At 30.8% G+C, this 14,696-nt stretch overlaps 2 protein-coding genes across 2 annotated transcripts; one reads left to right on the top strand and one right to left on the bottom strand.

The window, feature by feature from the left end:
- Nucleotides 1–272: 272 nt before the first annotated feature.
- On the bottom strand, nucleotides 273–1,692 carry LOC115879857 (ubiquitin carboxyl-terminal hydrolase). Its single transcript, XM_030896873.1, has 7 exons — nucleotides 1,539–1,692; nucleotides 1,461–1,472; nucleotides 1,191–1,319; nucleotides 996–1,141; nucleotides 780–939; nucleotides 590–721; nucleotides 273–533 (listed from the first exon to the last, which is right to left on the bottom strand). The coding sequence occupies exons 1-7, from the start codon at nucleotides 1,569–1,571 to the stop codon at nucleotides 447–449; spliced, it is 699 nt and encodes a 232-aa protein (XP_030752733.1). The 5' UTR covers nucleotides 1,572–1,692; the 3' UTR covers nucleotides 273–446.
- Nucleotides 1,693–1,909: 217 nt separating this feature from the next.
- LOC115879885 (endoplasmic reticulum-Golgi intermediate compartment protein 2) lies at nucleotides 1,910–11,302 on the top strand. Its single transcript, XM_030896910.1, has 7 exons — nucleotides 1,910–2,334; nucleotides 2,388–2,543; nucleotides 2,602–2,765; nucleotides 2,816–3,018; nucleotides 3,072–3,172; nucleotides 5,935–6,195; nucleotides 11,146–11,302. Exons 1-7 carry the CDS (start codon nucleotides 2,211–2,213, stop codon nucleotides 11,274–11,276), a joined length of 1,140 nt encoding a protein of 379 aa, XP_030752770.1. The 5' UTR covers nucleotides 1,910–2,210; the 3' UTR covers nucleotides 11,277–11,302.
- The last annotated feature ends 3,394 nt before the right edge of the window (nucleotides 11,303–14,696 follow it).

The following is a 14,696-nucleotide window of genomic DNA, read 5'->3' as shown; positions in this document are numbered from 1 at the left end:
AGGGAAGTAGAGTCAGGGTAGAGTCGACAAGCGCATCCAAAAATGTTCTTATGCCATGATGGCATGTTCGCTCTTCGCTCATATGTTTACAGGGGAGATCCAAAAAGTAATTACAACAGCTGGTAATTTCAAATTTCGAGTTCTAATTTGAGTTTAATTTCGTCTTCTAATTTATTTGTAAACTTTGAAACTGTCATCAGCGCGTCATTGTGGGTGTTACTTTTCAACATAAATGTTAATAATTAAGAAACAAAATATACAGGAAAAAAAAATTCTGTAAAAACTTTTTTAATTCAGCAAGAATAATCTATATGTATACTGGTACACAAAAGCACAGCATTTATTATACATTAAATAAGTTTAATAGCATACTGCCAATAATTATTATTCCCTTAAATTTTAATAAAAATGAGATAATCTTCCAATATAATCAATTTAATTTTGTTTTAATCACTCTGTGTTAAAGCCATAATAGTAAAATTAATATCTTCTTGATCCCTCTCCATAAACTGTTTGCAAACTTTAGCTGCATCCTACAAAATACAAACAATAGTTATAATAATTAAGGGGGTTTGTTAATTAAACCCACTTCTAAGAAAGTATCTTCATTTGTGGGTCCATGGTTTATTGGAAATTCTTTTCTACCATCTAATTCGTACAAATTTCCCTCCTTTTCTACAAAAGCTACAAAATGATGGTTGACCTTCTCATCAGGATTTACCTTGAAAATATATATGTACAGAAAATATATGAGCAAAAAGATTATGATTTCAACACACTTCAGTTTGTCCCTCCATGGCGAGCTCTTGATGAGCTGCAATTAATTTGTAGGCCTCTGAATTACTATTAACCTTGCAAAGCATCTCACCTCTTTCTTCGGGATTTAAGTTAATTGAATCTTCTAATATTTTCTTAAACATCCCATCGGCTAATTGTAGCCTAAATTAAAAGTTATCATTTTTTTTCCATTTATAAGTAATGAAACATGTATTTACCTATCAGCATTATTAGCTATGCAATGTATTAGTGCTATGGTACCACAAGCATTAGACACATACTGTTTCATATAGAGAAGTTTATCACTAACAGTTTGACCTTTTTCTTTAATTAACTCAGCTTCTTGTTTGGCGTATTCTAAAAACTAAAATTTATAGTTAGATTAGGATAGTCCTTAAGTTAATAGTTTTTACCTTGTCACTATATGGGAACAGTAATATCAAAGCCAAGACAGGTCTGGGTACCCATGCCAATGCATCAGCATCCAAGCCGTATACATCGACAATATTCCATTTTTCCGGAACACCCATTAGATGAATAAACTAAAGTGAAGAATAAGCATTATAAAAGAAAAAAAGTATGAAAATTATAAAACCAAATTACGATAAAAAAATTACAAATAATTACTATAATGCCAATGAATAAATTACAATTTGTTTGAAAAGAGTTTCTGAAATTCTGACCTTATTCATAACCTAAAATAAAAAAAAAATAGTTAAAATACCAAGTAAAGCAGTATGTCTGTATATGTTGTAATTTACATCAGGATTTGATTCTAATGGTAGTAGAGCCATTTTATTTTCTCCAAAAGTGTATTTTGAAACAGGCAATATTTATTTACTTCACTTTAATTTAAAACAAGCCGGTTGTCAACAAGAAAATTATCAATAGGAAAATTTGAGGAAAATAAACTGCAGGAAATGTCAAATATATACCATAGATTATTAGATTTGAGCCATAGATTTGAGAAAACGTGATTGGTATTTGGAAGGATTTGGAATTAGGGAGGAGAAAGCATGGAATAAGTTTAAAGTATGGATATGATCAACCCATCATATATAAACATACACTATCTTCTTTTGATTAATGTTGGAAATAGCAATCTTATTTACTCTTTGGTTTCTGTTTAAAGCCTGTGCAAGTGTGCAAGCCTGTGTTTTTCAAAATCAGCTGTTTTTTCGGTTTTTCGCAAGTTTTTCGTACTGTGCTTCGTACACTGTCCCAGAGACTGCCCTAAATATTTTATGTTAATCAATGTTTATGTTATTTAATCAGTTTAAGCAATTTAAGCTATGATTTTAATGTAATTGTGGCGACCGCGGAGAACAGTTAGTAGGTATATAAATCTATTAATTTGTTGAATAGTACTAGTACCAGAGACTAGTACCTACCATAAGGTATTTCTTTAAATAAAAGAATAATTGCTAATAAAAATGGATGGAGAAAAAGTCTCGATTCCAAGATACCGCGGTTCAAAATTGAATAAAGTGAAGAAACTTGATATATTTCTCAAAGTTGAGGATCCTTATAAATTAACATCATCTGTAGGGGGAACATGTTTGTATATACTTTAGTTGTTTTGTTGTTTATTAACAATTGTTTATTTACAGTTTCAATTATTAGCTTTATGATTATTGGATTTTTAATTTATTCTGAGATTAGTTTTTACTTCAATAGTAAATTTATTTTTAAATATTCTCCTGATGTGGATTTAGAGGAAAAGCTTAAACTTAATGTTGACTTAACAGTTGCTATGCCATGTCAAAGTAAGTTTAATTTCTGTTCGATTGCAATCTTTTTGTTTTTAATGGTAATCTATGTTAGACATTGGAGCTGATATTTTGGATTCAACTGACCAGAATGCCATGAAATTTGGCGAATTAATAGAGGAAGATACATGGTTTGAATTATCCCACGAGCAGAGGATACATTTTGAAAACAAAAGGCATTTTAATTCCTACCTTCGTGAAGAATATCATGCAATTAAGGTACAAAATGGTTTTAATGATTTATATCTATTAGTAACTGTAAAATTTAGGATTTAATGTGGAAAAGCAGTTTTTCAACATATTTTGGTGATTTGCCCACAAGAAACGATTTTCCAAATAGGCCATATGATGCCTGTAGGATACATGGCAACTTAGTTCTAAACAAAGTAGCAGGAAATTTTCACATTATTGCTGGGAAAAGTTTGAATTTAGTTAAAGGACATATCCACATCAGTGCTTTTATTTCTGATAGGTTTCTATGTCACTCTATATATTTTTCAATCCTATTAAGATAAACAATTTCAGGGATTACAATTTCACTCATAGGATAAATCGGTTCAGTTTTGGAGATCCTAGTCCTGGCATTGTTCATCCTTTAGAGGGAGACGAATTAATTTTAAATAATGGTATATTTTTATGATCCTAAAAGACCTACCTACTATAGTATTAAAATTTAAATGATCAAGCTTGTTTTGCATGATAACAATTTGGTATGGTTAAGCCCAGTTCTCAGAAATGTAGTGTCGCCAGCGACACGTTAAACGATCCAATGCAATTTGTTGAAACAGTTGTTAATTTTAAATTTAGTACAACTCATATTGGTCCTTTGAAGTGTCTACCAGTGTACCCAGTGACAGAGGGTAGTTCTGAGAACAAGCCTTTAGACTACTTTAGCGATCAAAGTCAAGGAACATTGATTATATATCTTAGAATTATTATAGAAAAGGCCAGGATGCCAAGGCGGGCGTATACGCCCCCTGTGCAACTGTGCAGTCAATATAGTTTTTGAGCCTAGTATGCCAACGGTCTTATTTAGAATGTATTACAATATAGAATACGATCACTGTTTTGGAATTGCTATTCAAAAATATTGAAAAATCATCAATTTTTGATTATTTATATAAAAAAAAATAAAAAAGATTTTTTTTTAATTTTGATTATTTTGAACATTTTTGTGTAAAAACATAAAATAACGGTTTTAAAAAGACATTTTAAAAGTTGTTTTGTACTTGGCGTCTGGGGCATGTTTTCTCGATTATACCTGGCAGTCTAAAAATTAACCATAATAAGCATCCTGTAAATTAACAATAATTTCCATCGACTATAGAATCGTATTGACTCAAATTAACTACAACAGATGCGAAAGAACACCGAATTACGCGTTCAGGTTTCTGTGACCTTCAGAAAGAGTTCATAGACAATCCGCATCAATGTATAGTTTGGGTTATTATTTGTTTGGGTGAAAATAATCTGCACCAATATGTTATCGAGGCATATAATCTCACAGTAATTTAATAGATTGCTCGTCATATTATATCAGTTCGTAGGAGATTAGAAAAAAAAGATATTTATAGTATAAAAATTAATTTATTTAACAAAATTTAATTAAAAGATGTGACAAAATAGTTACTTTTCTATTGGTTCTATCGGACTTTTTTCGACTATATAAATCTTTATTTTTGTAAACTTTAATGCATAAAATATTTTCAATCTAATAAATAATTTAATGATGTAAATAAGAGGAAATTTCTCACATGGGTGGTCAAATTCTATAGTTTTCATTATATCAAACAGCCTCTGAATGTTTTCTTCAGTGCAAAACTCATCAAAATTTAATATAAATAATTTTTCCATTTCCAGTAAATAAAATGAACAAATTTTTCCGCTTTCATGATCAAAGGGGGGTAAATGAGGGGGAAATGAGGGGGAAAAATGATCAAAATGGGTAAATAATTTCGAGTTATCAAGAGATTCGGATTCTTTTGCAAATTTTAGACAAATATCACATTGATGTATTTGAAGACCCTTTTAATTGATGTAGTCAAACATAATTAAAGGCATTTTGAGTTGAAAACATTTCTCAGAGGCTGTTTGATATAATGAAAACTATAGAATTTGACCACCCATGTGAGAAATTTCCTCTTATTTACATCATTAAATGATTTATTAGATTGAAAATATTTGATGTATTAAAGTTTACAAATAAAGATTTATATAGTCGAAAAAAGTCCGATAGTAATATAGTAATAGAAAGGTACTATTTTGTCACATTTTTAATTAAATTTTGTTAAATAAATTAATTTTTTATACTATAAATATCTTTTTTTTCCTTATAAATAAACACATTTGTATCCCATTTTAAATAAGATATACAAATTACCAAAACTTAGAAATAACAGTTCAAAAGTTCAACAAAAATCCTACACCCGTTTTTAAAAAGAAACATATAACCACGCACTATGTCATTCCAGAAAGCGAATACGATACAGCGTAGGTTTCCGGACTAAACGACTGGTGTATTTACACCACTCAATAGGCGTGTGGGGTTTGCCGAGCGGTTTCCGATGCAGTCGCTTTCTTTCGCATCTGTTATAGGTAATTTGTGGTATTGAGTAAAGAGTCTAAAGTAATGTTGCAAAGGAAAATGTAATTTTTGACCAAGTGTGGACATATATAAGGGACATATAGACCCTTTTAATAATAAACAATTCATTTATGTATTTTTTGGTGTGCTAATTATTAATATTTATGTTTATTCAGAATTTCATTAATTATTTATAAACAACAATTATTCACAAACAAGTGAATGTTATTGTGTTTCATATGGTTAATATAAGGTCAGGTATTCTACTATCTAATTTCTTCCAGATTCAAATAATTTAAGTCACAGAATAAAATACCTTTTGATAAAAAATAGATTATGAATTAGAAAGTTTTTTAAAGGAATTTTCTTAATAAGTTGAACAGTTGTCATTTATTTCAATAGTTGAAAATGTAATATTTTACTTTGGTTGATTTCTAAATTGTATTTTTTGGCATTCTTATTACAGATTACAGCCTTAATTATTACAGCCAAGTTTTTTAGCCTAGAGCAATAATGATTACAAAAAAGTTCCACAAAAATGATAATTGCAACTGTTGAGTGTAAAACTCTCTACATACTAGTTTTCAATATTTAAAATAAGCACATGCAATAGAGTTGAATTAAAATATCATAAAATCTAACAAAATAAGTGATAACATCACAAGAAAAAATTGCATTAACTTATATTGGGCCTTTTGTTACAAACTATTTTTACGCTTTTCTAAAGTAACTTGGTGCCGTATTTTTAATCGTACGGTATTTATTTTGTAGTACAAAACATAACAAACTAATGAACTTTTTTAGGAATGACTGTAGTTAATTATTTCGTTGAAGTTGTTCCAACCACAGTAAAGACTTTTTTGAATAGTATTAGTACATACCAGTACAGTGTTAAGGAACTAACTAGACCGATAAACCATGACAAGGGCAGTCATGGAATGCCAGGCATTTTTTTTAAATATGATATGTCTGCCTTACGGGTAACTGTTAGCCAAGAGAGAGATAATTTAGGAATGTTTCTGGTTAGACTATGCTCAATAATAGGCGGTGTTTATGTTTGTTCAGGTAATTGACCATTATTTAGTAAGTTTAAATATACAGTGCTTTTTTTTAACTGTGAACACGGAGTTTGTATAAGCCCACGGCCACACAGAAAGCGTTTTTTGCGTTTTTAGCGTGAAGCGTCTTAAGCGACTAAAACAAAATAACAGGATTATATAGGAGTGGCCACACCAAAAGTGTGTAGCGTTCGGCGTGCCTCGCAAAAAACGCAAATGAAAACAAATCAGTTTGTTTTCTGTAGCGTTTTTAGCGTTTTCTAAGGTTTGACCCCGTCATAGGCGGACGTTATATTTAATAATACAATAAACATAAATTAAATAGTATGCATTTTTTTTTCATTTTAGGGTATTACCCAAAAATATTTTTATAAAGAACATCTACTGTTTAGGAAGATTCTATTAAATTCAAAAATTTGAAGGAAATGTTTGAAAAAGTGTAGTTTGAAATGTTGAAAAAGTAATAAATTAAAGGAATATTTTCTTACGCGTAAAAAATAGTTTTTTTATGCGTAAAAAGACTTTTTTTAACAAATAGTTTTTTGCACGTAAAAAATATTTTTTTTGCGTAACAAATGGTTTTTTACCAGAAACAATAAGTTTTTGACGCGTAAAAAAATAATTTTTTAGTGTATAATTAGTTTTTTACACGTAAAAAATATTTTTTTTGAGTAAAAAAGTTTTTTTACCAGAAACAATAAGTTTTTGACGCGTAAAAATTAGTTTTTTACGTGTAACAAATAGTTTTTTTACACGTAAAAAATATTTTTTTTGCGTAAGAAAGGTTTTCTACCAGAATCAATATATTTTTGACGCATAAAAAAAGAGTTTTTTACGTGTAACAAATTGATTTTTACACGTAACAAATAGTTTTATACGCGTAAAAATTAGTTTTGTACCAGTAACAAATAGTTTAAAACGCGTAAAAAATAGTTTTTTACGTGTAACAGTTTTATTCGCGTAAAATAATAAAAATAGTTTTTTACATGTAACAAATGTTTTTTTACGCGTAATTGATTCATTTTTACAAAATTTGTATTAAAATATCAATATTTTTGATAAACACGTGGACTGCTCACATATACACGTCGCGTCACGTATTTCTAAGCCGTTAACACGTTTCGTTACAACGAGCTCGTGTGTCAGGGCCATCTCACTAGCTCGTATGTCACGGCCTTGAATTTTTACTCCCAGCGCGCGTAAAGAAGTTTCACTCTAAAATGTTTCATAAATCATGTTCTAAAATTGCATTAGCAACTAGAGATATTATTTACTATTCTATTATATAATTATAATTATTGATTATATTATATTATAATTATAACAAATACTAACCACAACACTACAACATAAAAAACTATACACATATAAACTAAAATTCGTAAAATAAATGGCAAATAATAATTATTATTTTTACACACACCACTGGCACTAGCAGTAGATTGTGTTTGTCTCCGAATATATGCCCCGGCCCGTCCACAATTCAATCCCAGCATCTTTTATCTTCGTCTCTTCAACGCTAACGGCGCCGATCTTCCCTATCTCTTTCTCACAGGATTGATTGTTGGACGGGCCGGGAATCCACGAGCTTGCGACGTTACTAATTGATATATTGATAGAAACTGCAGACTTGCCGCGTCTTTTGCGTGTTTTTAATGGACACAAATCGAAAAAAGCGCTTAAAACGGTAAAATCGCAAAAAACGCTTGAGACGCAAAAAACGCAAAACGCTAAAAACGCTTTCTGTGTGGTCGTGGGCTTATAGTCTGTCCAACGGGAGTGACAGTTTTGTCTGTCATTTTAATTCACAGACAAGTTGTATTTTCTGTAATTTTTGGATATTGTCCATATTTCTATAAACTATTTTCACGTCACTTTTATTTTAAAGTTAAATTAACCTTTTTCTCAGAAAGCTCTAATACTTATACAATATTTTGAGCATTAGAATTGAATTTGGATAATTTAAGTATTAAAAATCTTTCATATACCGGGTGCGTCTCTAGGATTGATTGACGTATTCAATTGTTTTTGGTCACTTCCTGTTTCACCGGAAATGATTACAACTTTTGATTTTTAAATTACACCCTCGGTATTTTTTTAGTTTATTCGATAGAAAATGACACTCTGAATAGAATGACATATCACATGTCAACTTGTGTGGTACCAAATTATTCGTAAATTTTTTTTCCGAATATGCAAATGACCCACCCTTGTTCTATTTGAAAAACTTGAGATACCTATGATTAAAAATACGATTTGGGCATCTTTTAACCGGCCAGGACAAGATACGAAAAACATTAGACGATCAAATCTATTTTTCCATGGCTCCTTGATTAAAAATTAGTGTCTTTAACACAGCCATGGCACTATAGATTGAAATTTAAAATACGATTTTTTTTAATTAAACATGTCAAAAGTTGACATGTGATATGTCATTCTATTCAGGGTGTCATTTTTTATCGAATAAAGTAAAAATATATTCCGAGGGTGCTATTTAAAAATCAAAAGTTGTCATTTCCGGTGAAATAGGAAGTGGCCAAAAACAATTGAATACATCACTCAATCCTAATTTATGTCATATACTAACATACCAAATCTCGTTTTTTTGTCTTAAAAAATAAAAAAGTTATAGAGGTGAGCCACATGTGGCTCATTCCGGAAACTTCGGCCGCATATTCTGCACATAAAAATGAGTAAAAAAGTTCGTATAAATGTATGTCCGAAAATGCTTAATTTCGGAGATACAGGGTGTAGAAATTTCATTTTTATTTTGATTTTTTCCAAATAATTTCTGAAGTAGCGTCAATATTTGGATGAAAATTTGTGTCTGGGAGTTTTTTGGCATGAGAAATTTGATTTTGATGTCAATATGACTCCTATTTGCAGAGGACACCACATACATGTGTTTTAACTGTTTTGAAGGGTAATAACTTTTTGTTCGTACCTGTAAAAAACTACTGAGTAAAGAAATATAAATTCTCTTGATTTTTTACGTAAAAAATATCTCTTGGTTAAAATCGCTACACGCAACGGTTCTCAAGATATTTAGAATGGAAATAGTCAATACATGTCATTTTGACTAAAAATAAACATGTTGAGTAGATAGTTATTTGACTGAAATGATAAATTTGGGAACTTTTTATTTTTTTTTTAATTAATTATAATTTTTTCTTCGAAAAAATGGTAATAAAACAGTTTCTGTTGAATTTTTGGCACAAAAACATTTCAAATTTATGATTTCAGTCTAATAACTATTTAGTCAACATGTTTAATTTATATCATTGATGGTAGGTATTGATAATTTCCATTCCAAATATCTCGAAAACCATTATTCGTAGCGATTTTTACCAAGATACCTTTATTACGTAAAAAACGACGCACATTTATATTTTTTTACTCACTAGTTTTATACAGGTACGGACGAAAAGTTATTACTCTTCAAACCAGTTTAATAATATGTAGGTGGCGCCCTCTACAAGTATGAGTCATATTGACATCAAAATCAAATTTCTCATGTCAAAAAACTCCCAGACACCATTTTTCATTCAAATATTGACGTTGCTTCAGAAACTATTTGGAAAAAATCGAAATAAAATTGAAACTTCTACACCCTGTATCTTCGAAACTAAGCATTTTAGGACATACATTTATTCGAACTTTTTTACTTATTTTTATGTGCAGAATATGCTGCCGAAGTTTCCGGAATACAGTTCGGACCACCCTGTATAGTCTTTGGCTATCAATAAATCAACTAACCAACAATATTCCAATATTACATTTGATGATATTACATTTATTACATTTGAAAAGTAAACATAAGAACTAAAAAATAAGTTTTTTTTCGCGAGACGAAGAATGCTCGAACTTTTTTGCCAGATTTTAATCCGCTAGAAAGATATAGACATTAGTCAAATGGTTACAGTTAAAACAAAAGCATTGTACATATACAGGGTGCCAAAAAATAGTGTATTTAACTTCGATGGGTGATTCTATAGATAAAAATAAAACAAAAAGTTCCTATGAATATATGGCCTAAAATGCTCCCCGAAGAAGTTAAAAAAAATGAACATCACTCGAAAAGTTAAATAAAAATAATTTATTTTGTTTATTTTTAAGAACATTGTAAATCGTTTTTTCTTGAAATTTGGTACCCTTATACACATTTTAATGCCAAAGCGAATGGCGATCGTGTAAAATTCCGTAACAGCCCCGAAAATGGTACTTTTTATTAGTGTAGGGAGTACTACTGGGATGGTACTTCTTTTATCCTTATAGATGCCGCAATTTCAATAAATGAAAATTAAAGCTAGGACATTTTTATGTAAAAAAGGTGCTCTTCGTTTAGTTCGAAACGGTGAACGGTTTTCAAGATATTTGCGTTTAAAGATTCCGATGCATTGATTGTAGCATTAGCGAAATCAGGAGATTAATTTATTTATAATTTCTTTACATTTTATCATTTTCCTAATACTAAAATAGATGTATCCAAATATTTAAGCACAAATATTTTGAAAACTGTTCACCTTTTCGAGCTAAACGAAGAGCACTCTTTTGTGTCCTAGTTTTTTATATCGTTTGTTGAAATTACTGTACCTATAAGGATAAAAGAAGTATCACCAGTAGTACTTCCTACCTTAATGAAAAGTACCCTTTCAGAGCTATTACGGAAATTTTTGACAATTGTAATTTGCTTTGGCATGGCTTTGGCATTAAAATGTTTCAGAGTACCAAATTTTAGGAAAAATGGTTTACCAATGTTCTCAAAAATAACCAAAATATTATTTTTATTAAACCCTTCCAGGGCTGTAACTTCTTTGGGAAGGATTTTAGGGCATATGTTCATAGGAACTTATTGTTTTATTTTTATCTGTAGAATCACCCACCAAAGTTAGATACACTATTTTTTGACACCCTGTACTATACATACTAATATATTTTGTATTTAAATTGTTTATAGGTATCTTAAATAGTTTTACCCAAATGATCATTAATTTTGTGACTTGTAATTGGGGTCGAAAAGGATCTGACAGTGTATCTCAAGATTTAAGCAATCAGTATCAAAAGATTGTGTCTACTGAGCCTATGTAATATACATTTTTTATTTAAGTTTTAAATATAAACGTTTTTTATTTTTTCTACCTTAAACAATTTCCAAGATATCTTAAGTACTATTAGATAGTCAATATAAGATTGAAATTAGTGGTGTACAACATTCTACGGAGATATTCGACACCATTCATCACCGCAGAGTGGAAACCTTTAGGACTGTTACAGCTATACATTTCACATCCATTGTAGCGCTGTGAATTAATTCCATTTTTTGCAGTGTCACATGGTATTGTTGCCGCTGCTGCCCGCCAATAATTTTTCGCCATATCTGGCTACCCTCACTTGGTCTAGCCTGCGGACCAACAGTTTACTGGGGTGTGGCGCTTTTAGCCAACAAGTGAGAGCTGAAGACTCTGTTTAGACCAATGCGGTTCGGTGGTTGCAGTCCATACGGTGATGTCTGTAGTGGTTGCTAGTTAACTTGAATCAAAAACATTACTGGTTAAATAGGAGATTCTGTAAAATTTGCATAAAATAAATGACGGACTACGCATTACGTATGCAATGTATGCAAACCTACACTGACGGAAGATTTTCCTGCGCTTAAAAATATATCAAATCTTTAGAGATTTGTTATATCAAAATAATTATTTTTCTTGTTTGTTTCTTTTCTAGCTACTAGTGGTGGCTCAATAGGTACGCCGTTTTTCTCTATCATACGGTATTTATGTACAGGCAAATCGGGTATTTTCACTAGTTTTACGTAGGTAAAGTAATATGTTAATTCGTGTTGTAAAAGTATATTACGTAATACTGTACTGATGGTTACTATGCGCCTCGTGCGTAATATGCTTTACACACTCATTACATATACTAGTATACATGTCTGTTAATAATATTCTCATTTCTTAGTCACCCATGAAGCTAGTAAGCTTTGTCTTTTGCTATCATCACGTAACTGAGAGGTATACTATACAGGGTCCGGCAATAGTGCGTCGGGCATCTGTAGCTCCTAGAATAAAAAACTTGAGAATTTTGTTTAAGTGCAAACCTAAAATATGTACCAGGATGTATTTCAGGAAAATATTTTAACTTCTATAGGGTGGCTCAAAAAAGTGTGAGTGGACCTGGATGAATTTTTTTTAAATGGAACACCCTGTATATTATTGCATTTTTGGCTTCCTTTTAGATCACTTTACATAACCCTAAGATACAAACAAACAAACAACGCTTTATTGTGCAAAAAGCCAAAACAGCTTCATCGACAAAGCACTCACAAACAACAAAATCACAAAAAAATACAAACAACAAAAAATACACAATACAAATAATACAATTCAAAAAAATTTAAGTCTTTAAAATTACAAAAATTACAAAAAGATATGAATAAATATATTTCGATAGTTTCAGAGATATTAAAAAATAAATCAAAAATATATATTTTTCAGTCCTTCTTAAAAAAATTATTCAAAATACAGGAACTGTTCTGAAATCAAAAATATATTAGGTGTTTACTTTAGATAGTCTGCACTTACTTTGCTATAAATTTGAAAATCGTAAATTATACAGGATGTTCAAAATTCTACACCAAACTTTCTAAAATATAAAACAATTTTTTTTCATTTTTTTAAATGGAAAACCTCTATATTATTTTATCAATAGACGGAGAATTAAAAAATGAACAATTTTTGTATTTAGGATATTTCAAAATTTCTAACGGTTTCGCAGATATTTGCAGTTTTATATTTCATATGGCATTTTCCACAGTAAATTTTTATCAAAGCCACCCAATAATTTTTCACTCGTATTTTACCATTGAAAGCGCCATATGAAATAATACTGCGTGTATCTGCGAAACCATTAAAAATTTTGAAACACTCTAAATACAAAAAATGTTCATTTTTTAATTCTCCATCTAATAAAAAAATACTATACAGGGTGTTCCATTTAAAAAAACAAAGAAAAAATATTTTATATTTTAGAAAGTTTGGCGTAGAATATTGAACATCCTGTATGATTTACGATTACCATATTTATAGCAAAGCAAGAACAGATCATCTAAAGTAAATACCTAATATAGTTTTGATTTCAAAACAGTTCTTGTATTTTTAATAATTTTTTTAAGAAGGGCTGAAAAATATACATTTTGATTTATGTTTTAATATCTCTGATACTATCGAAATATATTTATTCATATCTTAGGGTTATGTAAAGCGATCTGAAAGGAAGCCAAAAATGCAATAATATACAGGGTGTTCCACTTAAAAAAAAGCATCCAGGTCCACTCACACTTTTTTGAGCCACCCTATAGAAGTTAAAATATTTTCCTGAAATACATCCTGGTACATACTTTAGGTTTGCACTTAAACAAAATTCTCAAGTTTTTTATTCTAGGAGCTACAGATGCCCGACGCACTATTGCCGGACCCTGTATAAAACGAACAAACCTCCAGTGCAAACTAAATATGTATTAAACTTTAGAATAATTTTAAGATTTACTGGAAGGTATTAAATTGGACCTAAACAGAATATAATCTGGATTATTGATTATTATTTTTTTAAGGCATTTATATTTTATAGAATGTAGAATGTAGAAAAGATAATATAAGCTGGATTATTGATTATTATTGGAGGCATTTAGACTTTATAGAATGCATAATGAGTGGGAGTTTCCTCGTTTCCTCTCTATGTATATGAGCGAGAGGGTGGATCTACTTGTTTATCTAGTGACGGTATAATTAAGCTTTACTCCATAAATAAAAATGTATGGGAGGTGGGAACTTTTTTGAGTTATAACTCATCATACAGGGGGATTTTTCTGATGTAGGGGGGCAGGTCATTTCTCATCCTCCTCTGACAACAGAAGCTTGTCTCCGGCTGAGGTATCCGTGAGGTGGAGGCTGGAGGATCTGTCTCCATTTTCTCCATCTCTTTAACTTGGTCTTTCCTTAGAAATTATATATCCCTCTTTCTCTATTCCCTCCTTGGATTTGAGGTGAATTCCTATTGTGAGGACCTGACCATGGCCCTGCTCCTTCAAGTTGACGACTCGCCAACTCGATGTCCTTACATTGAACGGTTTTCCATCCTGGCTTTTTCTCTACTTACCAGAATAGAGGTGAGAGGTTCTCGCTCTCTCCCTTGCCCTTTAGTGGAGATGCACAAGGCTGTTTCTTGATTCCGTTACCCTCCTCATTTTCGAGGAGTGTTTTCGCTTTTGCTTCCTCCGGAGCAAATCTTTCGTGGAGTAGCAAGGTCTCGCATGTTTTTTGTACATCTTTTGGGTCACCCGTCAATCGAGGCACCCTAATACAAAAAATCATATTCTATTGTATTTAATATACAGTGTATACCAAAGAATATACCTAGCTAGAAAAAGAATGGACTCTGCCATACTGAAAAATGGTCTTACAGAAGTGGCGCCATCTATTGAGTAGGGCTTGTTTTAAATGGATCGAA

Source organism: Sitophilus oryzae, unplaced genomic scaffold (assembly GCF_002938485.1).
Source record: "Sitophilus oryzae breed Bouriz unplaced genomic scaffold, Soryzae_2.0 scaffold_158_pilon_pilon, whole genome shotgun sequence".
NCBI classification, from domain to species: domain Eukaryota; kingdom Metazoa; phylum Arthropoda; class Insecta; order Coleoptera; family Curculionidae; genus Sitophilus; species Sitophilus oryzae.
Note: the sequence above shows the minus strand (reverse complement) of the source record. Positions and strands in the feature narration are given on the sequence as shown.

What these genes read in the sequence shown, in the direction of transcription:
- LOC115879885 (XM_030896910.1), top strand. Translation starts at nt 2,211, where the DNA reads ATGGATGGAGAAAAAGTCTCGATTCCAAGATACCGCGGTTCAAAATTG. An exon ending in ATCATCTGTAGGGGGAACAT is followed by an intron (nt 2,335 to 2,387) that starts GTTTGTATATAC and finishes GTTTATTTACAG; the next exon opens with TTTCAATTATTAGCTTTATG. An exon ending in AGTTGCTATGCCATGTCAAA is followed by an intron (nt 2,544 to 2,601) that starts GTAAGTTTAATT and finishes AATCTATGTTAG; the next exon opens with ACATTGGAGCTGATATTTTG.
- LOC115879857 (XM_030896873.1), bottom strand. Translation starts at nt 1,571, where the DNA reads ATGGCTCTACTACCATTAGAATCAAATCCTGAT. An exon ending in TGTTCCCATATAGTGACAAG is followed by an intron (nt 1,142 to 1,190) that starts GTAAAAACTATT and finishes TATAAATTTTAG; the next exon opens with TTTTTAGAATACGCCAAACA. An exon ending in CCATGGAGGGACAAACTGAA is followed by an intron (nt 722 to 779) that starts GTGTGTTGAAAT and finishes TATATTTTCAAG; the next exon opens with GTAAATCCTGATGAGAAGGT.